Raw genomic sequence first — 18,560 nt, 5'->3', positions numbered from 1 at the left:
CTGCTGACTATTTTCAAATGATACACCACAATGTATATTTCTCCGATAATGTAAAGTTTAATTTAAGAGATTGTCATTAGTAAAATTAAAGCTTTCCTAAATTACATTTTCTTCCCATTAAATCACATAGCAATTATTCAGTAGCACTGAGAAGGTGAAAAGGGACATACCTTCATTTCTCTCTAGAAGTACCAGTCCCCAGTGAAGATCCCTGGCAGGTGGTTTCAAAGTACAGAACACAAGCCTTTCTCCCCAGAAAGTGTAATTAAACCATGGCAGTCACTGTCACAGGCCACACCAGAGGCCAACACTGCCACCAGGTTCAGAAACAGATGGGCAAACCCACAGTGGCTCGGTCCATCAGTTGCCATGTGACACACCGTGCCAGCGGCCACATCCAGCATAGTGCTCCCCCAAGCCACTGGAACATGGGTTGAGAGGGGAAACTCTCTGCGCAGCCACCATCCGAGACTGGGTGCTGAGGCAGATGCAACCTTGAGCTGATGCAGCACAGAGATTTGTGTCATATGATTGATGGAAAAAGTACATAACAACATACATTACACAAAAACATGTAACGTTTATTCTTTAAGCAGTAACTATGGTTTGTAAACCATGCATTAAAATGCCCTGTCTGCAGATTGCATTGTACTTTTCAATTCCTAAACTGACCAGGTGATCATCTATCAAGTTTCACAGAATAGGGTACATGTCAAAAAAACCTAGTCTCTCAAAATGTGCTTCACCAAACAATGTATTTGCATCGCTAAACTTTGGGCTTGTGATTTATGTAGAACTTAGATGAACATGGGCCATAATACACACAGACATTAATGTACCATTAGTCTAACTTGTTTCAAGCATTAAGATAAACCTCAAGGAAATTGAGTATATTTCACAGTATATTAAAACATGACACTGCTAGGTGCAATCTAAGGCTTCTTCAAAATAATATAATATGAAAGTACCAATTAGAATCTACTGACAAAAAAAAATCTAAAATATTCTGTTTGCTTTTTTCTTTAATTTCTATTTCAACAAACTCTCTCCTCCGATTTTCTAAAATGTGTTAGCAAAAAACTCCAGTGTATTACATAATTGTATTACAAATTAAGTTTCTTGTTCTTCTATTAAATGTATTTATTCAGCCAGTTGATCATATCCTTTCTTCCTTCCTCAATGTAAGGCTTATCTTGAGGATTGATAACCTCTCTTCTGTGATGTACGAAACCATGAGTTTGTCCAGGATAAATTTTAACTTCAAAATCAACTTTGCAATTTTTCTTTAGCTTCTGCTCCAGCAGGGTGACCTGTAATATAGACCATAGTAGCAGCTGTATTAATATAGCCATATTCCATGCTGACAGTCCTCATCCATAATTCAACTCCCTAATTTATCATTCAGACTAGACACTAATAATGAAGCTCCATATGGGCAAATCAAAAAGCAAAAACCAAAAGAAAAAACACCTTTGCAGTAAGGGTCTAGAAAAATTGTTAGAATATAAAGGCAGGGCCAACAATCTGTACCGATTCAGATATAACAAAAGTATTTCCTACCTGTGAAATACATTACAATGCTAAATACACTACAACTGAATAAAAAGCTTATAACAGACATCTATGGATGCAATTTGGCATATCCTACACCATTCATGGGTTCCTAGGACCGATAGAAAACAAATTCATACAGCAAAGAGTAGCTCCCAGACTAGAGCACTCCCAAATAGCAATGGGATTTTCATAGAACTTTGTTACCTGGCTTACTAGTCATACTGTTTACAAAAGAAATAGACTTAAATTTTAAAAATCTAGTTTTCATTCTTTGCCTAAGTTACATTAGTCCTTCTATGTCTTCTATGTCTTTTCTGCTTATTTGTTGAACTTCAAGGACTATTATGAGGCTGAGTTTTTACTCCAAATTCAGGATGGAAATTTAAACATGCAGGAATGAAAGAACATGGGGGTTATTAGCATACTTGATGCAGGGGAATGAAGTCATCTTTTTCAGCAAAAATGAAAAATACAGGGTTCAGGAAATTGGATTTATCATCAGAATCCTTGATTAGTCCTAGAAAACATTAAAGAAACAAAAAACTCTTCAACTGACTTTTAAGGTGAAATCCAGATTCAAATAGAGCACTCTGCTTCTGCAGTGAAAAGCTTTCATGTCTCAGGCAATACATAACCATAAATACCAGCTTTACTTTCAACCTACTGTAACCATGGCTCCTAGAACACTGTTGGAGATTAAAACTCTATTCAAGCCAGTTTCTTAAGATACACTGAATATCTGAATAAATAAGACTTGAAAGATTCTTCTGTGTATACAAGCTTGAGTTCTTTTTAACTGACTGGGAAAGTCAATGCTTTAGTAAGCAGACCAAAACTTACATTCTGAGAACATTAGCGAAGGGCAGCTTTAGCTATCCCAGCTTCTTGAGCAGAGCTTAAATAGAAAGCTGGTGTAAAAATAACCACAATCTAACTTTAGAGAGCAGTTGGATCAAAAATAACACATTCTGCTCCCAGGTGAAGTTTTAGCTCTGCAGCATGCAAAGCAGTACCAAACAGGAACAGGGAGTTATTAATAAATTGGGAAGGTGAGCAAAGGACAACATGTGTGTCTGTCTAGACCTGAAAAAAAGACATGGCTGCTATGATCCATTCTGAAACTAGGAATAGATATCCTCACCACCATCTTCTTTGCATAATATCCTTCCTACTCTGCTAAAAATGAATAGAATGGAATGGAATGGAATGGAATGGAATGGAATGGAATGGAATAGAAAAGAAAAGAAAAGAAAAGAAAAGAAAAGAAAAGAAAAGAAAAGAAAAGAAAAGAAAAGAAAAGAAAAGAAAAGAAAAGAAAAGAAAAGAAAAGAATATTTCAGTTGGAAGGGGCCTACAACGATCATCTAGTCCAACTACCTGACCTATTCAGGGCTGACCAAGTTAAATCATGTTGTGAAGGGAATTGTCCAAAAGCCTCTTAAACACTGACAGGCTTAGGGCATTGACCACATCTCTAGGAAGCCTGTTCCAGAATTTGACCACCCTCTCAGTAAAGAAATGCTTCTTAATGCCCAGTCTAGACCTCCCCTGGCACAGCTTTGATGTATTCCAAGGCAAAATATCTCTCTTTATCAGCTGACAATCTGATTTGAAAAATAATGCTAGATCAAGTACTTAAGCTACACAATATAGATATGCATATGTACCTGGTTATATTACATCCTTGTATTTACCTACTGTCACAGTTGAGACAGACAAACAACATGGACCAAGTTCTTCCAGGATGAAAGTAGTAGATGCCATTTGTTGCTACGAGTGCATTTTTATACAGTTTTACCAACTCATGTGTTTCTTCACTATTGGTTAAAAGTTACAGCAGTAACATCTTATTGGCTAAGTTGCTATCATCAATGTTACTTTTGTACTCCCTTCTCTCTCACGGGTACATCCCTTCTCTCTCACAGGTACACTTTAATATCTCCAGATAGTCCTTTACTCCCATGTCTCTCACAGGTAAACCTTAATATCTTCAAGGCTGATGTCTGTTCCCATACCTTCTGTCAGGGAATCCATGGACCCGCCGTAGTTTCCCACAACCTACCATAGAGAGATACACCAGCCTTCTATTCTGGGTAAGTCATCATCAGCAACACCACCCCAGCAAAAACCAATGACCCCTAATTTCTTTACACCACGCTGTTCCTTTAGATATTTCAGGACAGCATCAGCTTCTCTGAAATGTACAAACAAATGCAAATTTAGCATGTACAGTAATACCAGTATTTGAAAATATGAAAAGAAACTGCAGAGATGCATATAAGGGTCCACATATCATGCTGCTACTACATTTTCTTTCACATACTTTAAATAAGTCACTAGTTCAGGCAAATACTAGGGGCTGCTAATCTGAAAAGCTTATATGACAAGTGAACCCTCAGAGACAGGAGCTCTCTGGTAATGATTCAGTTACATCTCCCATAACCTTCTCATCAAATACAGAGAGTGTCATGGGGCAGCCTCAACAAGCCTCACAACCCCTGTCTCCCGTGGGAGCTGCTTTTAAGCTGAGGCTCTGCCACTCAGTCTTGCTTGCCCTACAGCTGCAGCTGTGTCACAGCTGTCCCTGGGCCTAGCCATGGGCCCTGTAGGTCTGTATCTCTGTCCAGAGCATGGAACCACAGACCAACCTCCTGGCCTGGCTTTGGCCCTGCCACCTCACTACAGACCTGCCTGGAGATCACTGGGCCGTGTCTGACACTGGTTAATGTGTCTGGACCTGCCTCAGACCCTGACTGCCTCGTTCCCAGCTTGAGCTCAGACCTGCCTCTGTTGGCCCTGGCCGCCACCCTGGTCCCTGCCCTGCCCATCTTTCTGGAGGACCCTGAGGTGGGGCCCTGGCACTTCTCTTGGCTTCCCAGGGAGCCGCCAGCCCTCACTGCGCCCTGACAAAAGATGACCCGGCCATCAGCTACCTGGGGCCACTTACACCGTGCTGAGCAAGTTACTATGGCGCAATCAAAAACTCTTTTCTTCTTTCCATAGAAGATCTTAAAGGATCAGTCTGTTACACTCAGTGAGACTCAAGATGTGAATTGTGCTTTATCACTGCTTGTGTTGCCCGTCATGTTTAAACCATGCTTTTTGAGGCAGAGGAAGGAATTAGCAATCTATGGTATCGACATCAGATGACAAAATACTAAGCCACTACTGAGAGAGTTGTCCTTGAACTCTGTAAAGGTAAAATAAAAAGGTCACCGATTCCATCCACTTCTAAGGAGTTATTTTAAAAGTCCACATTCAGTGGTAGATTAGCTGCATCCAAACTCAAAGAAAATAAAAAGGTGGGGGCAGGAATCAATATCTGACAGCAGCAGGCAATGTGATATCCAGCTCCCTGACGTCTTACTTGTTTATTTTCCTGGCATCTTGAGTTTTCAGCCAATCATCAAACTTGGACCAGTTATCAGAAGGCTTCCAAACTTCTCTTCCTACAGAGAAGTCTGGGCAGATGGCTCTGCACATCCAGACACACACACACAAACAAACCAGAAATGAATGTATTAATCAAACACTGAAATTTTTTTGGCACTTCATAACTTGGAAAGTTCCTATGCAGGCATAATTTTGTTTTGATTTCTTTTTCCTGAGAAAGTAATGTTTTGAAATATCATTGTTAGCTATTCCACAGAAATGCCTACAAGGATTAGAAAATATTTATATGTATCTATACAGGCTTTTTTTCAATGACTAAACCATATAATACAATTCATGATACAAATCTAGAAAATATAAATATTTTTATCCCTAGTATTTTACCTGCTTTGATATTTACTGCAGAATATGTCATGAGACTTACTTATGAGACAGAAAAAAACCAAACAAACATCTGATGGACTGAGGTCAGAAAAGAACAAGTGAAGGGATCACATGTGGGAAGAAAGGGAAGGGACATAATTTGGTGACTAGAAAAAGGGAAGTACAGTAAGTGTGACATGGAATGAATCACAAGGAAAAATTACAGGAAGTGTGGAGAAATACAAGTTCATCAGACACTGGGTACTTGTGACTGAGCAGACTTTTACTGTAATAAGGAGGCACCCTGCCATACTAGTGATTTGCCCGTATCCTGCACAGCATGAAAGGTGTATGTCCAGTCTCATGTTTAGAATTATTGCATTCAGTCACAAGACCAACATATTTCTGATCATGGAGAAGAATAGGAGATGTCAAGTCCTCAGGAAATACAGTAGCAAGGAGCAGACTGTAGACCAATTAATTGTTCCAGAGCATCAGAAAACCTTAATTCTCACAGAGACACAGACGTCCTTTCAGCTCCACAGCCAGATCTCAGCCACATGGCAATTGTGTGCTGACATCTGACTTCCCTCACACTCCATAGCCTGAGGGCATTAAAGGCACCATCTCTGAAAACTAGAACACTATAGAATTAGGTGGAGGTTTGCTTTTTGGATCTGCAGGCCAGTCCCAACCCTATATGGATATTAGCAATGTATACTGTAAATGGAGTACCTTGCAGCATATACAGTTATTGCAAAATGTTGCTGCATTTTGGAATATAACTGCTGTAGGGCACGGAAAATAAGTATGAATGATTTCCAGGAAGGGAAGAAATTGTATTTAATACCCCATGTGTGTATATGACTCATTCCTATGCACATATTCAGTGTTCATATTCAATATCATATTCAAAATAGATGACATTCATTCATATTTCTGCAGTTAACTTTTTAAAATCCCATCATATAATTTAGCCTGAATGGCTGCTTATTTTAAAAAGACTTCTAAAAACAGAATGCACAATTCTCTTTCAGAATACACTATTTTTTAAAGCCATTGCACATTGCTGAGAAATTTAGCAGAATCGCTTTTTACAGCATTATGTTTTCAATATTCTATGAGTTCTATGTGTGCCATCATTTCTTCTGTAAACAGCACAGTATGGAGGAAGCATGCGGTACTCTGCAACATTTCACAGCAATGTTCCTTTGTGGTTTTTTATTATGAAGACATATAACTCAAACTGCCCTTGTAATAGTTTCCTCTCATGCAGGGGAATAACCATTCTAACCTAAGGCTATAAATCATAAAAATTGAGATTTCTTGAAGAATAAAAGCTTTCTTACACGTATCCATCAGCTGCAAGCATATCAGCCATGTATCTGGTGTTTGGGAGTTGCTATGCAAATATATCATGAATCACAACCACAGCTTTGTCTGTGCTGGCAGGTGGTTTGCAAACATACGCCCTGATGTGCTCAACTTGTACTTCTTTCCCACAACCTTCATAATCAAACCTGTCTCCGATACCACATGGGCAGGGCCTCGATTCATTCGCCATCTAGGAATCTGCAAGAGAGCAGAAAGGACAAACAGTAATATAATTTATTTACAGCAACAACTGTGATCATGAGTCATCTTCATGCAGTCCCCACAGTTCCTCCAGACACCTAGTAATACCCACTTGGTACTGCAAGGTTAGAAGTGAAAGCTCTAGGTGTTTATTGTAAACAGGCGGCTCTTGACACCAGTCCTGCCTGGTACCATAAATATTCATCAATTCCAGGTCAGTCAGCAGAACCCAAGAGTGCAGTAAGGCCAGAAGAAGGGTTTATGTCAGTCCACTATTCCTGGCTTTGTGCCTGGAGCAATCCAGCATGTGATAATTACATTTCCATGGGGTGTCCCCACACACTGTGCTTCATGACTACTCCTCTAATCTGTTCTTATAGCTCCTTCTCACAGGCTGACACCTGGTAGCTGCTGCTGTTACTCCTGTGAGACCTCTCTGAGTTTTCATTGTGCATGTCCCCCTTCCCGTCCTCTATGGGGAATCCAAGGCTGCTGCTGCTGCATACATGTACTTTGCTGGTCCCCTTGTATCCCCTGCTGCCTACAGACCTTTCCCAAGGGGCCCATCATTAACTGGCATCTCTAAAAGTTCTAATAAATCAACTAGAAGATGGCAAATCAGCAGAGGGTTTTCTCTGAGAGTTACTCTCTGTGTAATCTGAAATGAGAATGGTCAGAGGAATACAGACATACACCAGATCACAGATATAGAACTTCTCTAGAGGTAAGGAGTTTAATGGACAAATTAGAAGCTATTTTATTTCTCAAGTCAAGAGAGGTTTCTGAAGCATTTATGACCTAAGAGGTCTCCTCAGACGGATCCCTTGAGCTCAGTTTAATTTCCTGCTCATTTGACCTGGAGATAGGCCACTGTAGGATCTTTTTTAAACTCAACTAACTTTTGGTACCCCCTACTCTTCCTCCCTCACCAAGCACTAGGTGGTCATAATATAGCCTTTTTTCCACTCCAGTTTGAGAAGCTGTTTAACCTACTAATAGCTCTGCAGCCACTCTTAACCAATCAAAATGGCACTGTTAGCTTACTAACAAGAACTAGTTTATCTTCCCAAGTAAATACATGTACTGGAATGATATTCCTTGGTCTGGCTGGTTCCCTTGCTAAAGTGAAATGCAGCATGCTGGCAATAAAAAATGAATGCACTCTTCAATGCTTTACTAGTCTTTGTTAGGAGTATATCTTAACCATTTATCCCCTTCTAGATTTTCTAACTAATTCAAATAGACCTTTAAAGCGCTTCCAGTACTCCCTCCCTTCTTCAATTTCTCTGAAACAGATGCGTGTATCACGGTAAATGGTATTAAAAACAAAACAGGACATTAGAGTGAACAACAAATTACTCAAAATCCTGCCTCTTCGTACTAGTTATGCCCTTTTCAAGGGATAGCACACTTTGGGGTGATACACAGAGGTGTTCCCAGTACTGAGAACTGGCCCCCTTTAAGGATGCCACTCAACAGTGCCTTCTGTGAACAAAGATGACCTTTCGAAATCAATCACCACCTAACCTCCAAAACACACAGCTGGAATTCAACCTCCCAGACTTGACTGTGGCTTTGCTAGCATTACAAGGAAGCCAAAGTACCATTTCTGAACCCCACGTAAAGTAAAGGCACAAGACTTCAAATGCACTCTGTATAACTGGCTTGACTTAGAACAACTCTCCTACCATAGTGCTTGCCAACTGTTTCTCTTTATGAGCAGTTCATCTGAGCAGTAAGCTGACAATAATTGATTTCTATTTAAGTAAAAGACTTGCTTCTTTAAAATAAATCTGTTTAAAAATACATTAAAACACAAGCTGTGTATAAACAAAGAGGCAGCATTGCCAAGGTTTATTAAACACAAACAACACGCCGCATCAGTAAGTTCTTTTAAAAACACAATGACTTGAAGAATGTTTATGAATTATTCACAGAAAGGGGTAAATTGCCTTACACTGCTGAGGATATCCTTAAAAACAGGTCAAAATTCACAGCATTACCTTTCTTTTAACAGAGTCATACTGGTGAAAAATACTAATTAACCTGTCATGGATGCAGATTTTCACTAGTATGTAAGAATAGTTCACAGAAGGAATTAATAGAGATGTTGAGCAGACCATGAAAAAACCACTTTTTTCCCCCCACACCCTGCAGAATTTGTCTGGTACAGCTGAAATACGTTGAATAAAAATTGCAGGAACCCAGGATTTTAAAAGTTGTTTATTAATTGAATTCTAATTTTCACCTGTATGTAATTCAATAACCACAAATTTAATGAGCAGAAGGTTGTTAGTTTAGGAATCTGACTGTATTTGCAGTTTAGATCAGTTCTTTGCACTTGTAGGTGAGATCAGCTCTTTGCATTCGTGAAACTTCATCTGAGGCTAGGACATATGAAGAATTTTTACATATCAACTACTCAAGTTTGTTCTCCACTTCAGAAATCAGCTGCATTGCCATCTCTTTTGACTTTTCTTTCATAGCTTTCTGAAGACTGAATTTCATCATGACTTTAAAAAGCTGCATGGCTTGCCTTTTTTTCAGAAAATTACTCACTAAATGTTACAGTCTCACAGTTTTAGACACTTTGTCACATTTTATCAAGCCTCCACATGGCATATTTACAGCCCAGATCTGGCATTTCCATTGCCTTGATTTACGTTTCCCAGTTTCAAGATTTAGGCTACCACATAAGCCCCTTCTATAAAATAAAACCAAATAGTAAAACAATTTTGGTAAGACCCAGTTTAGGCAGAGAGTCTGATCTGTGAACTTCTAATATTGTGGCCATAGCACAAGAGCATCTGTGCCCTTCTCCCACCCACAGCGGTGAGCCTGGGGCTACAGCATCAACACAGAAACAGGTAACAAGGCTCAAAACAGCTTTAGTTTGAAACACTTCTGTGCCTTCTCCTTCACCCCTCTATTTATTCTTCCCATTGCTCAGAAACACCTCAGCAACCCTTTTCCTGCTTCCTTTATGGTGTGTCATCAAGGTGGTAACTCCTGTCTTCTCATCCAGCGAGCTCTGATCTTCAGGTGACAGGAGCAATAGGCATGAAAATGGAAAAAATGGTCTCCGTAACAGTCCATACTATAGCAGAGGCTTCTCCTACCTTTATTGAGTGCTGGCTATGCTTGGATAGCAGAAGTTCAGATTTACTAGTTGTTAATCTTTGAATGCTACTTCTTCAGTGATATATATTTGGGTTGCCTAAGGTACATCCCCTCCCAATTGTGCTTCAGTTTGCTGAGTAATTTTAATGTGATTTTGCACTATTTGGCCGATGAAGTTTAAATAACAGAGAATTACACAGAGATTAACTCAGCATTCTGGAACTAATACTGTTTGTCACAGTTAAAATTCTCTTAAACAGCTCATTATACCTCTATTTATATTTGTTTATATAAGAAAAAAGATCTCACTCATGATGAGCAAGCATAAACAGAATACCCTCAGGTTGCAATTCAAATCATGCTTCTTCCAACTCATTGGCTTATCAAGTTTTAATGATGTCCCAAGGCAATCTGATTTTGCCATGTACAGGAGATAAATCGATAAACATTCAGCAGTGTGAATAAAATGTAGGGTGTGACAACGTTGTATCACAACCAGGGCTCCCTTTGAATAGCTAGAGAGTCCTAAGGAGGAGGTGACATTCTACATTTTATCATAATCCAGCAGGCTACAGTGCCTTGCTGCACAGAGACAACATTCAGCAGCTTTGCTCGCTACAGCTTCCCATTTACTAAGAAACCAGGTTCCCCCGCTAGTGGTGTGCATTTACTGCAGGATTTGACACGAACTCTTCAGAGTGTTGATATTCCACTTAGAGTCAACCCCCCTAAAAGTCTTCATGGAGAGGGGCCCCATCTTGTGGACATTTCCTTGAGTGAGTACTGCTGGGAAGCTGTTGAGCACAGTGCTTTTAATGTGGTGAGGAAAAGCCAGGTCTGATAGCGAGCTGCGACAGGTCCTGCCTAAATTAGAGTTAAGGCCGGGCTGATCAGCATTATGTGCAGAAAACATCTGCTTGCTTTGTCCCAAGGCAAACCATCCTCCCCTTTCTGCAGGTGCGAGGAATCTGGTCTCAATATGGCTTTTAAAGACCTGGAGGAAAGTTTATGCTCTGCCTTGCAAATCCCTTACCTGTGCACTCAGGAGGTGGGTTGAGGGAAGAGAGGAATGAACCGGTATGAGGTCAGGGAAACCACCACTGCCAAGGTCAACCAAGCAAACCTGGGAACAATTTAGCAGGACCCCCGAGGCCATGGCACTTGTGGCCATGTGATGTGAATGGCAGGAGAGCCTGGATCCCCAGCGTGGCTATAGACACCCTGTGCCACTCATGACAACCCAGGCTCAATGCATTTGAAAGAAGAGTACAGGCAGGCTCTCACACCTCTTCCATAGAGCTGTTTACACAACCTGCAGCTGTGTCCCACACGTGCTATCCCACAGCTACAACACTCATCTCATTAGTTTAAGCTAAGGAGGCTCCACATTGAATACTTATTTTTAAGAAGCTTGTGTAGTATTTGGGAAAACAAACAGGAGAAAGCTGCTGCACCTGTGATGTGTGTTTCTAGCCCACCTTGAACAGATTTTTAATGCCAAAAATGCAACTGACATTTTTCAATTTGGGACAAGCTACAGTAGACACTGCTTTACCAGCTCCCTCAAATTTGTATTTTTCTGATTAGCAAAAGCTTCATCGCATTTACCTCCTACAAAAAATGATATTATATATGGTGCTGCCTTCACAAACAATACTTGGAGGATTTTTCTGAGGTCACGAAGGCACAGAGAGACAGGAGTGCTGCCAACAGCCTTGGAGCTCTCCTTATGGTATGCAAGAATGCTGCAGGGTTAGGATCTGGATGTTTGGATACATGAGATACAGCTAGTGACCTTGTATGTCCCTTTGGGGACCCAGGCTAACACACACTCGGGTCATGGTGCAGAAAGCACCAGGTTGGCATGGGGATTCTGGGGGGTCAGAGGAGGTTTGGGGTTGAAGGCGTCCCTGGAAATCACCGCATCCAACCTTTCACCATGGGCCAGGATGGCTTCTAAGCCAGACTGAGCCGCTCAAGGCTTCATCTCAAGGGGTTTTGAAACTCTCTGAGGAGGGAGACTCCTTCCTCACTCCTTAACATAGCCAAATGTTAGTTTCATGCATGGGGAATTCTGTTCAGTACAGCAGTATACCTGAGACAAATGCTTTGTGGTTAGTTAATTAAAGTTAATTAAAGTCTATATGCAAAACTAGGGCATTTCTGTGTTAACACATATGACCACCAATCACCATACCAAAATAAATCCTGAAACTACACAGGTAAAGTCAGGATGAAGTCATGCACACTAGCATAGACAAATGGATATATCATTACTATTGATGTCATAATGCAGAATAATGAAGCAAATACAAAGCAAGATAAATTCAATCAACTTTTAATTCTGAATCGTCCTTTAGTCCAGCTTTGATTTCACAATCTTGTGTAAATTTTGTAAAAAAATAATTAAGAACTATAAATTAAAATGTTCCTATTTTTCTTTGTGACAATTTTTAAAACCAGATAATATTCTCTTGACCATTTTCTTCTCTAAAAATTAATTAAATCAAATACTGATCTTGAAGCTTAGTGTTACTTTATGCCTTTGTCAAATAAATTGTTTAATCCAATCGATCATATCCTTTCTGGCTTCTTCAATGTAAGGTTTGTCTTCAGGTTTCATATCTTCTGGTTTCAGCTGTGCAAACCCATGAACTTGTCCAGGATAAACTTTAATTTTATATGCAACTTTGCAGTACTGTTTCAACTTGTCCTCCAGTAAGGTGATCTGCAAAAGAAAATTTTTTTTCCATTATATTGTGGCTTTTTTTTTTAAGTTTGCCAAACTTGTTGTTTCTCATACTGATACATCTTTACCTTTTCTCAACTGCCATGCTTGAAGCAGGTTCTGTTGCTCAACAGATGAGAAAACCCCTCTTTGGAATGTAAGAAATAAAAGATTTTAAAAGAGTGGGTAAGTCTGAGAACCTCAACAGTTACTGCAGAGGTGGTTTAGTAAATCTTGTTGCCATAAAGGAACAGGTGCATTTTTATTCAGAGACTTAATATGGCTTGTAACCTAATTTTCAGCTCTGATTTTAAGAACACATTCCCTAAACCTCAGTGATTGTTTGCCCCAAATATTTGGTAGGCTTAGTAATAGAGTATGAGAAAGCACGGGGGTTTTTAACTTTACTGTATAAAAAAAGACATTCCTCTTCCACAATCTTTTGATGATAAGTACACATATGCTTACACAGAGTACTAATCATATGATTATGTACCTGTACACATCTGTAGATATTTTGCACTCATTCCCATTGAAAAGCCAGTATAAAAAAGAGAATGATAACTTACTTTATCTCTTCAAGCTTAATTCTACCCATTGTTCAGATTAGAGGCAGTACTGTAATTTATTTCATGTTCACTTTTTTTTTTTTTCCACAGAGCCTTTTATTGCTCAGTGCAGAAAACAATGTATTTGGTTTGAGGATTTTTTTTTTTTTTTTAAATGCAGGAATTTTTCTTACACAATTTGCACAGATAGCTCAGAGAGAGAGCTTCAGGAGAAAAAGGTATGGTTTCATTGTGTAACACATGATGGAAAAAATGTATTCATGAAAATTGTGCCCCTGGGAAAAATACACTTTCCCCATAAAAAAGGGGACAGGGAGTGAAGGATTTGTTTTCTTGTGCAGAGGAGACACATATTTGAGGTACAGAACAACATACTGAATAATACAATTAGAAGTAAATATTGACTGGTTTCTGCATTCCCAGAGCACACTGCCAGTTCCTCAGTTAGACCCTACTGCATAACAAATTATGCTAGAGGTGGAATGTTATCCCTGTCACTGAAGAGGGCACCAGTTTCCTACCCATATATTTATCGAGCCTCTCAGATATGCTTACAGTAGAGGTTATATCAGAATATGGATGGCAGCCAGGAGTCAAAACAGAGCCCACAAGTTGTCATTGTCTTGGTTAAAATTCACATCCACTCTTCTGACACAGTTCATTTTGCCTTTCTGTACCAAAAGCAGTTAGTCATTGGTCCACATCATTAGAAAGTTCAGTTGCTAGGCTGAAATTATTTTTTTTCCCATTCAAAGTCCAAATTCAGTGATTTAACTACCTGTTCTCTCAGCCAAAGCAGCAGTATCCAAGTGTTCGAGGTGTTAGGGTCATACCAGCTGGGTCTCCCTGCCCAGTTTCACACTCTGCTTATCCAGCCACTCAGAGACTGATGACTGGTCTTTACTGCATTTGTCACCTCAAGAAAGCAGCTTTGAATAACCAAAGCAAAATATGGGGGAGGGTGACATATAAGCAAAACAATCCAGTCTGTTTGATTTTTCTATCTGAAAATGGTTTCTAACAAGCTAGAATTTCTTTTTGGGATAAAAGAACTATGGGAAAAGAAAAAGCATTTCCAGTATAACAGCTTACCTGATCATAAGAAATAGTGTGGTCCTTCTCACCAAAAATGAAAAATGTGGGATTTAATAAATCATATCTTTCTTCAGAGTCCCTAATTATTCCTAGAATGCATTTGAGAAACAGTCTGTTAGTGAGGTTAACATTCTTGAAAGATAAATGTCAAATTAAAAGACAAATTTTCTATTTTGGTTTACTCATTAAATACTCTTTTAAGATCAGAAGAGTTTCTATTCCAAAGGGGAAGAAAGCATTTGGAAAATATATTTCCCTACTCTCCAAGCACTAAACAAATAGATTAGAAAATTTCTGTGCAAAAGGAAACAACCTTTTTCTGGTTTCCACCATTCTTAAATTTTGATACTAATATAGCAAATTGCTGAAATAATCATGATTAAAATCTGCAACTCACCTTTGGGGTGACTGTTTACAGAAATTATTATAAAGCAGTAACTAGACTTACAAACTACACATAGTCATGTGAGCCCATATAAGTTTCCATGTGTTCTACGTTACCATAGAGGGATACCCCAGCAGCTAATTGAGGATTTTTCAGCATCAAGTGATGCGCTGCCATTCCACCCCAGGAAAACCCAGCGATACCAATCTTCTTTGCACCACATTGTTCCTTTAGATACTTCAAGGTAACATCAGTTTCCCTAAGACATATAAACAAAAGTAAACTAAGGAATCTATTGCAGAATCAATACTCGACAATTTGAGAAAAAAATTAAAAGAGATACGTGAATTTTTCTGCATCTGCACCCCCAATCATTTAAAACTGAGAATATTTAAAAACACATTTCGGCCCAGAGCAGCAGCTTCTGTTCTTAAACAGGAGTTAACACCTCTTGTTTTAGTGTAGGGAAGTACGGGAGTATGTACTTAAATACTTACCTGAATTGTGACCTGCTTCTATTGTTTTCAAAGGAAGTAAATTTTTAATTGAATGACTTTGTCTAGGGCAGGAAAACTAAAGACAAGATATATCTGCGAGTAGAGCAACATCTTGCATTATGGATTGTAGGAACAGATAAGTTTCACTGTGCTATCTCTACAGAGTTCAGCTGTTTAGATAAAGATCTATCTTGAGCATGTCATTCCTGTTGCATGAGTTAACAATGAAATATCCTACCAAGCCCACATGCAATAATGCTATAATACTACTATACTAAAGTAGCAATTACTCAAAATTAAACTGTGAGTAACTATAATGTTTTAAAATAATTTGCATATATTTTGCATTACACATCATGTGATACCTGATTTTTTAAAGTCGGTCAGAGCAGGAAAATCTTTTTAAAAATTTTTTTTAATTGCTATCTTCTTAGGTCTCAGTAGATTTATCTTTTTGTTATCTACAGAGTTTAAAGTGAATTTTAAATGCAGACTGCACATACTAATAACTGTATTTTCAAATGTTATGCCCAGTCATATGGTCATCACAGGTTTGATTAGGCTGACAAAAAAGCAGTATGAGAGTGACACAATCAGAAGATCATGTCCTAAGCCTATGGTGTGTGTACTGTGAAAATATGAGCTCTCTCAGATTTGATTTGTTTGGAAGGGTACTAAGTCATGGGTGTGTTGCAGTCTTTGTGCCCTGAAAGTGTAACAGATCTGACGTTGAGGGCAGCTACAGGTGAACCCTCAAAAGACAGCACAGGCATGTCCTTGAGGTCTTAATTACCTAAGACAGTGCCCACATATCTACTCACTCTTTGGAGTAGGATTTTTACTTTTTACAGGTGTTAGTCATTTGTCTTTTCAAAAAATTCGCTATTATATGGTCAAAAGCTTTGTTGAAATATGTTGAGGTTAGGCTGTGACTGCTGGAACCTCTTGAAAGGGTCAGCAGAATACTTGTGGCTTACAAGATGATAGCTAAGTAATAGGGTGTCACTGCTTCACTGTAATATTCTGAAGTTCTAGCCTGTGGTGGTAGATGCTGAAGAAACAGGGAGGCCTTGTTCCAGGCACTGCTGGGCTCTACAAATAGTGGGCACTCTATTTCATGTTGAAAAAAAGAGTATAGTTTATCATATGTATCTTAGGTTTTGGGCAGTCTTGCAAATTTTGATCTAGTGTTGCTCAGGAGAATATCATCTGTACCTATCACGACTTTCAAGGCAGAAAGCAAGATGGGCAAGTGACAGCTGGCTGATAACATGAGTAGTTGTGGAAGAGTTTTCCTCCTTATCTTGAGGAACTGGAGGCAGAGTCAGCACTTGTGGGTGAGAATGCTGAGTATTGCACAGCCTGTGAAACGTGGGCTATGAGCTTGTGTGGCCAGTATAATATAGTTAGAAAAGGGCCAAGAAAAACAAGATGAAGACAGTAAGCAGAGCGACTGACAGAGCAGATGATCCTTTCCAAATCCCAGCCAAGATAGTGCCCAAAACCACAGAAGAACGACCCAGAATAAGCAGTTGTGTGCATGCAGCCAGCTTGCCCTGCTGTCAGGTGCCACTTTTAACATTTCATACAAATACCCCTCATTTGCTAGATGCTCTTTAAAGTTCAAACATGCATCTTACTTGTCTACTTTCATAGGATCGTGCACCTTCATCCAGTCAGCAAAGTCAGCCCAGTGGTCAGTAGATTTCCAGGGGTCTGTTCCCTTGAAGAAGTCTGGGCAGATGGTTCTGTGTGAGACATGGAATCAAGTCAATTTTCACATCCAGGTGGGGAGAATCTGTGGATGTCTAAATGTCTCCTAATGTCTTTTCTAATCCAGAGTACACATCTACACGGTTACTATCCGCATCATATTCTACTCATCCTGTTCTGGCAATCAGCAGAGCTAAAAATATGCCTTTCTATGGAAAAAACAACAATAACGACATCAACACCACCACCACCAAACTACAAATAAACTCTTTATTTCTTTAGACATACTTAATACAAAAGTAAAGGGATTAAGCAACTCTCCTGATTTAATTAAACAGATATATGCCCCTTTGCTAGTAAAAGCAACACCAACTGTTCAAAAGGTTTGGTTCTGAAAAGCTTATACAACTTAAAGATAGATGCCAGTATTTATCTTTTAATCACCCACACTACCACGTAAGCATGAACACTGGCACTTTGTGACTCTCCTTGTGGCTTTGCGCCCAGGTAGCCATGTTTGATGGGTCGATTTTGGTAGCTTGGGTGACCTCATGGGAACATTTTGTTCCTTTGTGTTTTTATTCACTCAGACTGAGATGGTATAGTTGCCCTATGCATGTGGGAAACATCATAAGCCATGCTTAGCTTTGGGCCTGGTGATCTATCAGGGCATTTAAGAGGAAGATAGGAAAGATGGTTGCTTACATGTATCCATGACCTGCAATCAAATCTACTATGTATCTAATGTCTGGGAACTGCCATCCAAATACATCATGAATCACAATCACAGCTTTATCTGTGAAAAAAGATGGTCTGCAAACATATGCCTTGATGTGCTCAATTTGTACTTCATGTCCAAGACAACCATATGGAGATCTTTTCCCAGTATCATATATAAAAGGATTCGACATTTGGAAACCTGGAAAAAAAAAAGACAAAAAAGAGAGCAAGAAAGTCAAAATAATTTGATAACACAAATTATTAAGGGAAAATAAAGGTAAATATGATCTGCAGAAAGTAGTTCAATAACTTCTGTAAATAACATTGGCATCCTTGCCTAAAGGAGAAAGTAGAAAAAAAGCAAAAGCAATGTTCCAGTGCAGAATGGCTCTTAGCCCACTATGTGTTATTAAGCTGAGAATTAAGAGAAATACCAAAAAGCAAAGTTATTAAATTACAAGCAACCTGGACAGTTAGGTCCTGACTCCCGTGTCATGTTTGTTTTGCTCCCATGCCACTCTGTCAGCATTGGTGTGAAGCACTATGGCTTCAGATGTTGCTCTTTCCCCCGGCATAGGGCCATCACACATGTCTTCATGGGGAATCCCATGCTGGTTTCTCTGAATTATGTGATAGGTAGGGACCACAGCACTAAACTGCTACAGAAAAGCAGAGTGTTCGGTGCTTCTCTCTGTGCCGGTGCCTGCAAACTAATCTGCAATTTTGATAGCGGCACAACAGTTGTTCTGGGAGCAGAGGTATCAGGCGCAGTTGAAGGATTGCAGTATGGACTTCTAAATTAGATTCCAATGCCTTTGGCCCATATGCCCTTGAAAGGGATTGCAAGA

At 39.4% G+C, this 18,560-nt stretch overlaps 1 protein-coding gene and 1 pseudogene across 1 annotated transcript; both read right to left on the bottom strand.

Moving 5' to 3' along the window:
• Positions 1 to 1,130: 1,130 nt before the first annotated feature.
• On the bottom strand, positions 1,131 to 6,874 carry LOC135986039 (carboxymethylenebutenolidase homolog; annotated as a pseudogene).
• Positions 6,875 to 12,553: 5,679 nt separating this feature from the next.
• LOC135986041 (carboxymethylenebutenolidase homolog) lies at positions 12,554 to 17,903 on the bottom strand. The gene is made up of 5 exons (XM_065629783.1): positions 17,698 to 17,903; positions 16,920 to 17,027; positions 14,899 to 15,041; positions 14,395 to 14,486; positions 12,554 to 12,733 (listed from the first exon to the last, which is right to left on the bottom strand). The coding sequence occupies exons 1-5, from the start codon at positions 17,901 to 17,903 to the stop codon at positions 12,554 to 12,556; spliced, it is 729 nt and encodes a 242-aa protein (XP_065485855.1).
• Between the last annotated feature and the right edge of the window lie 657 nt (positions 17,904 to 18,560).

This window comes from Caloenas nicobarica, chromosome 2 (genome assembly GCF_036013445.1).
Source record: "Caloenas nicobarica isolate bCalNic1 chromosome 2, bCalNic1.hap1, whole genome shotgun sequence".
In the NCBI taxonomy this organism is placed as follows: Eukaryota; Metazoa; Chordata; class Aves; order Columbiformes; family Columbidae; genus Caloenas; species Caloenas nicobarica.
Note: the sequence above shows the minus strand (reverse complement) of the source record. Positions and strands in the feature narration are given on the sequence as shown.

Coding starts and splice junctions, on each gene's coding strand:
- LOC135986041 (XM_065629783.1), bottom strand. CDS start 17,903: ATGTCGAATCCTTTTATATATGATACTGGGAAAAGATCTCCATATGGT. Junction 17,028..17,697: donor ATTGCAGGTCATGGATACAT/GTAAGCAACCAT, acceptor TGTCTCACACAG/AACCATCTGCCCAGACTTCT. Junction 12,734..14,394: donor ACACTATTTCTTATGATCAG/GTAAGCTGTTAT, acceptor TTTCTTTTGCAG/ATCACCTTACTGGAGGACAA.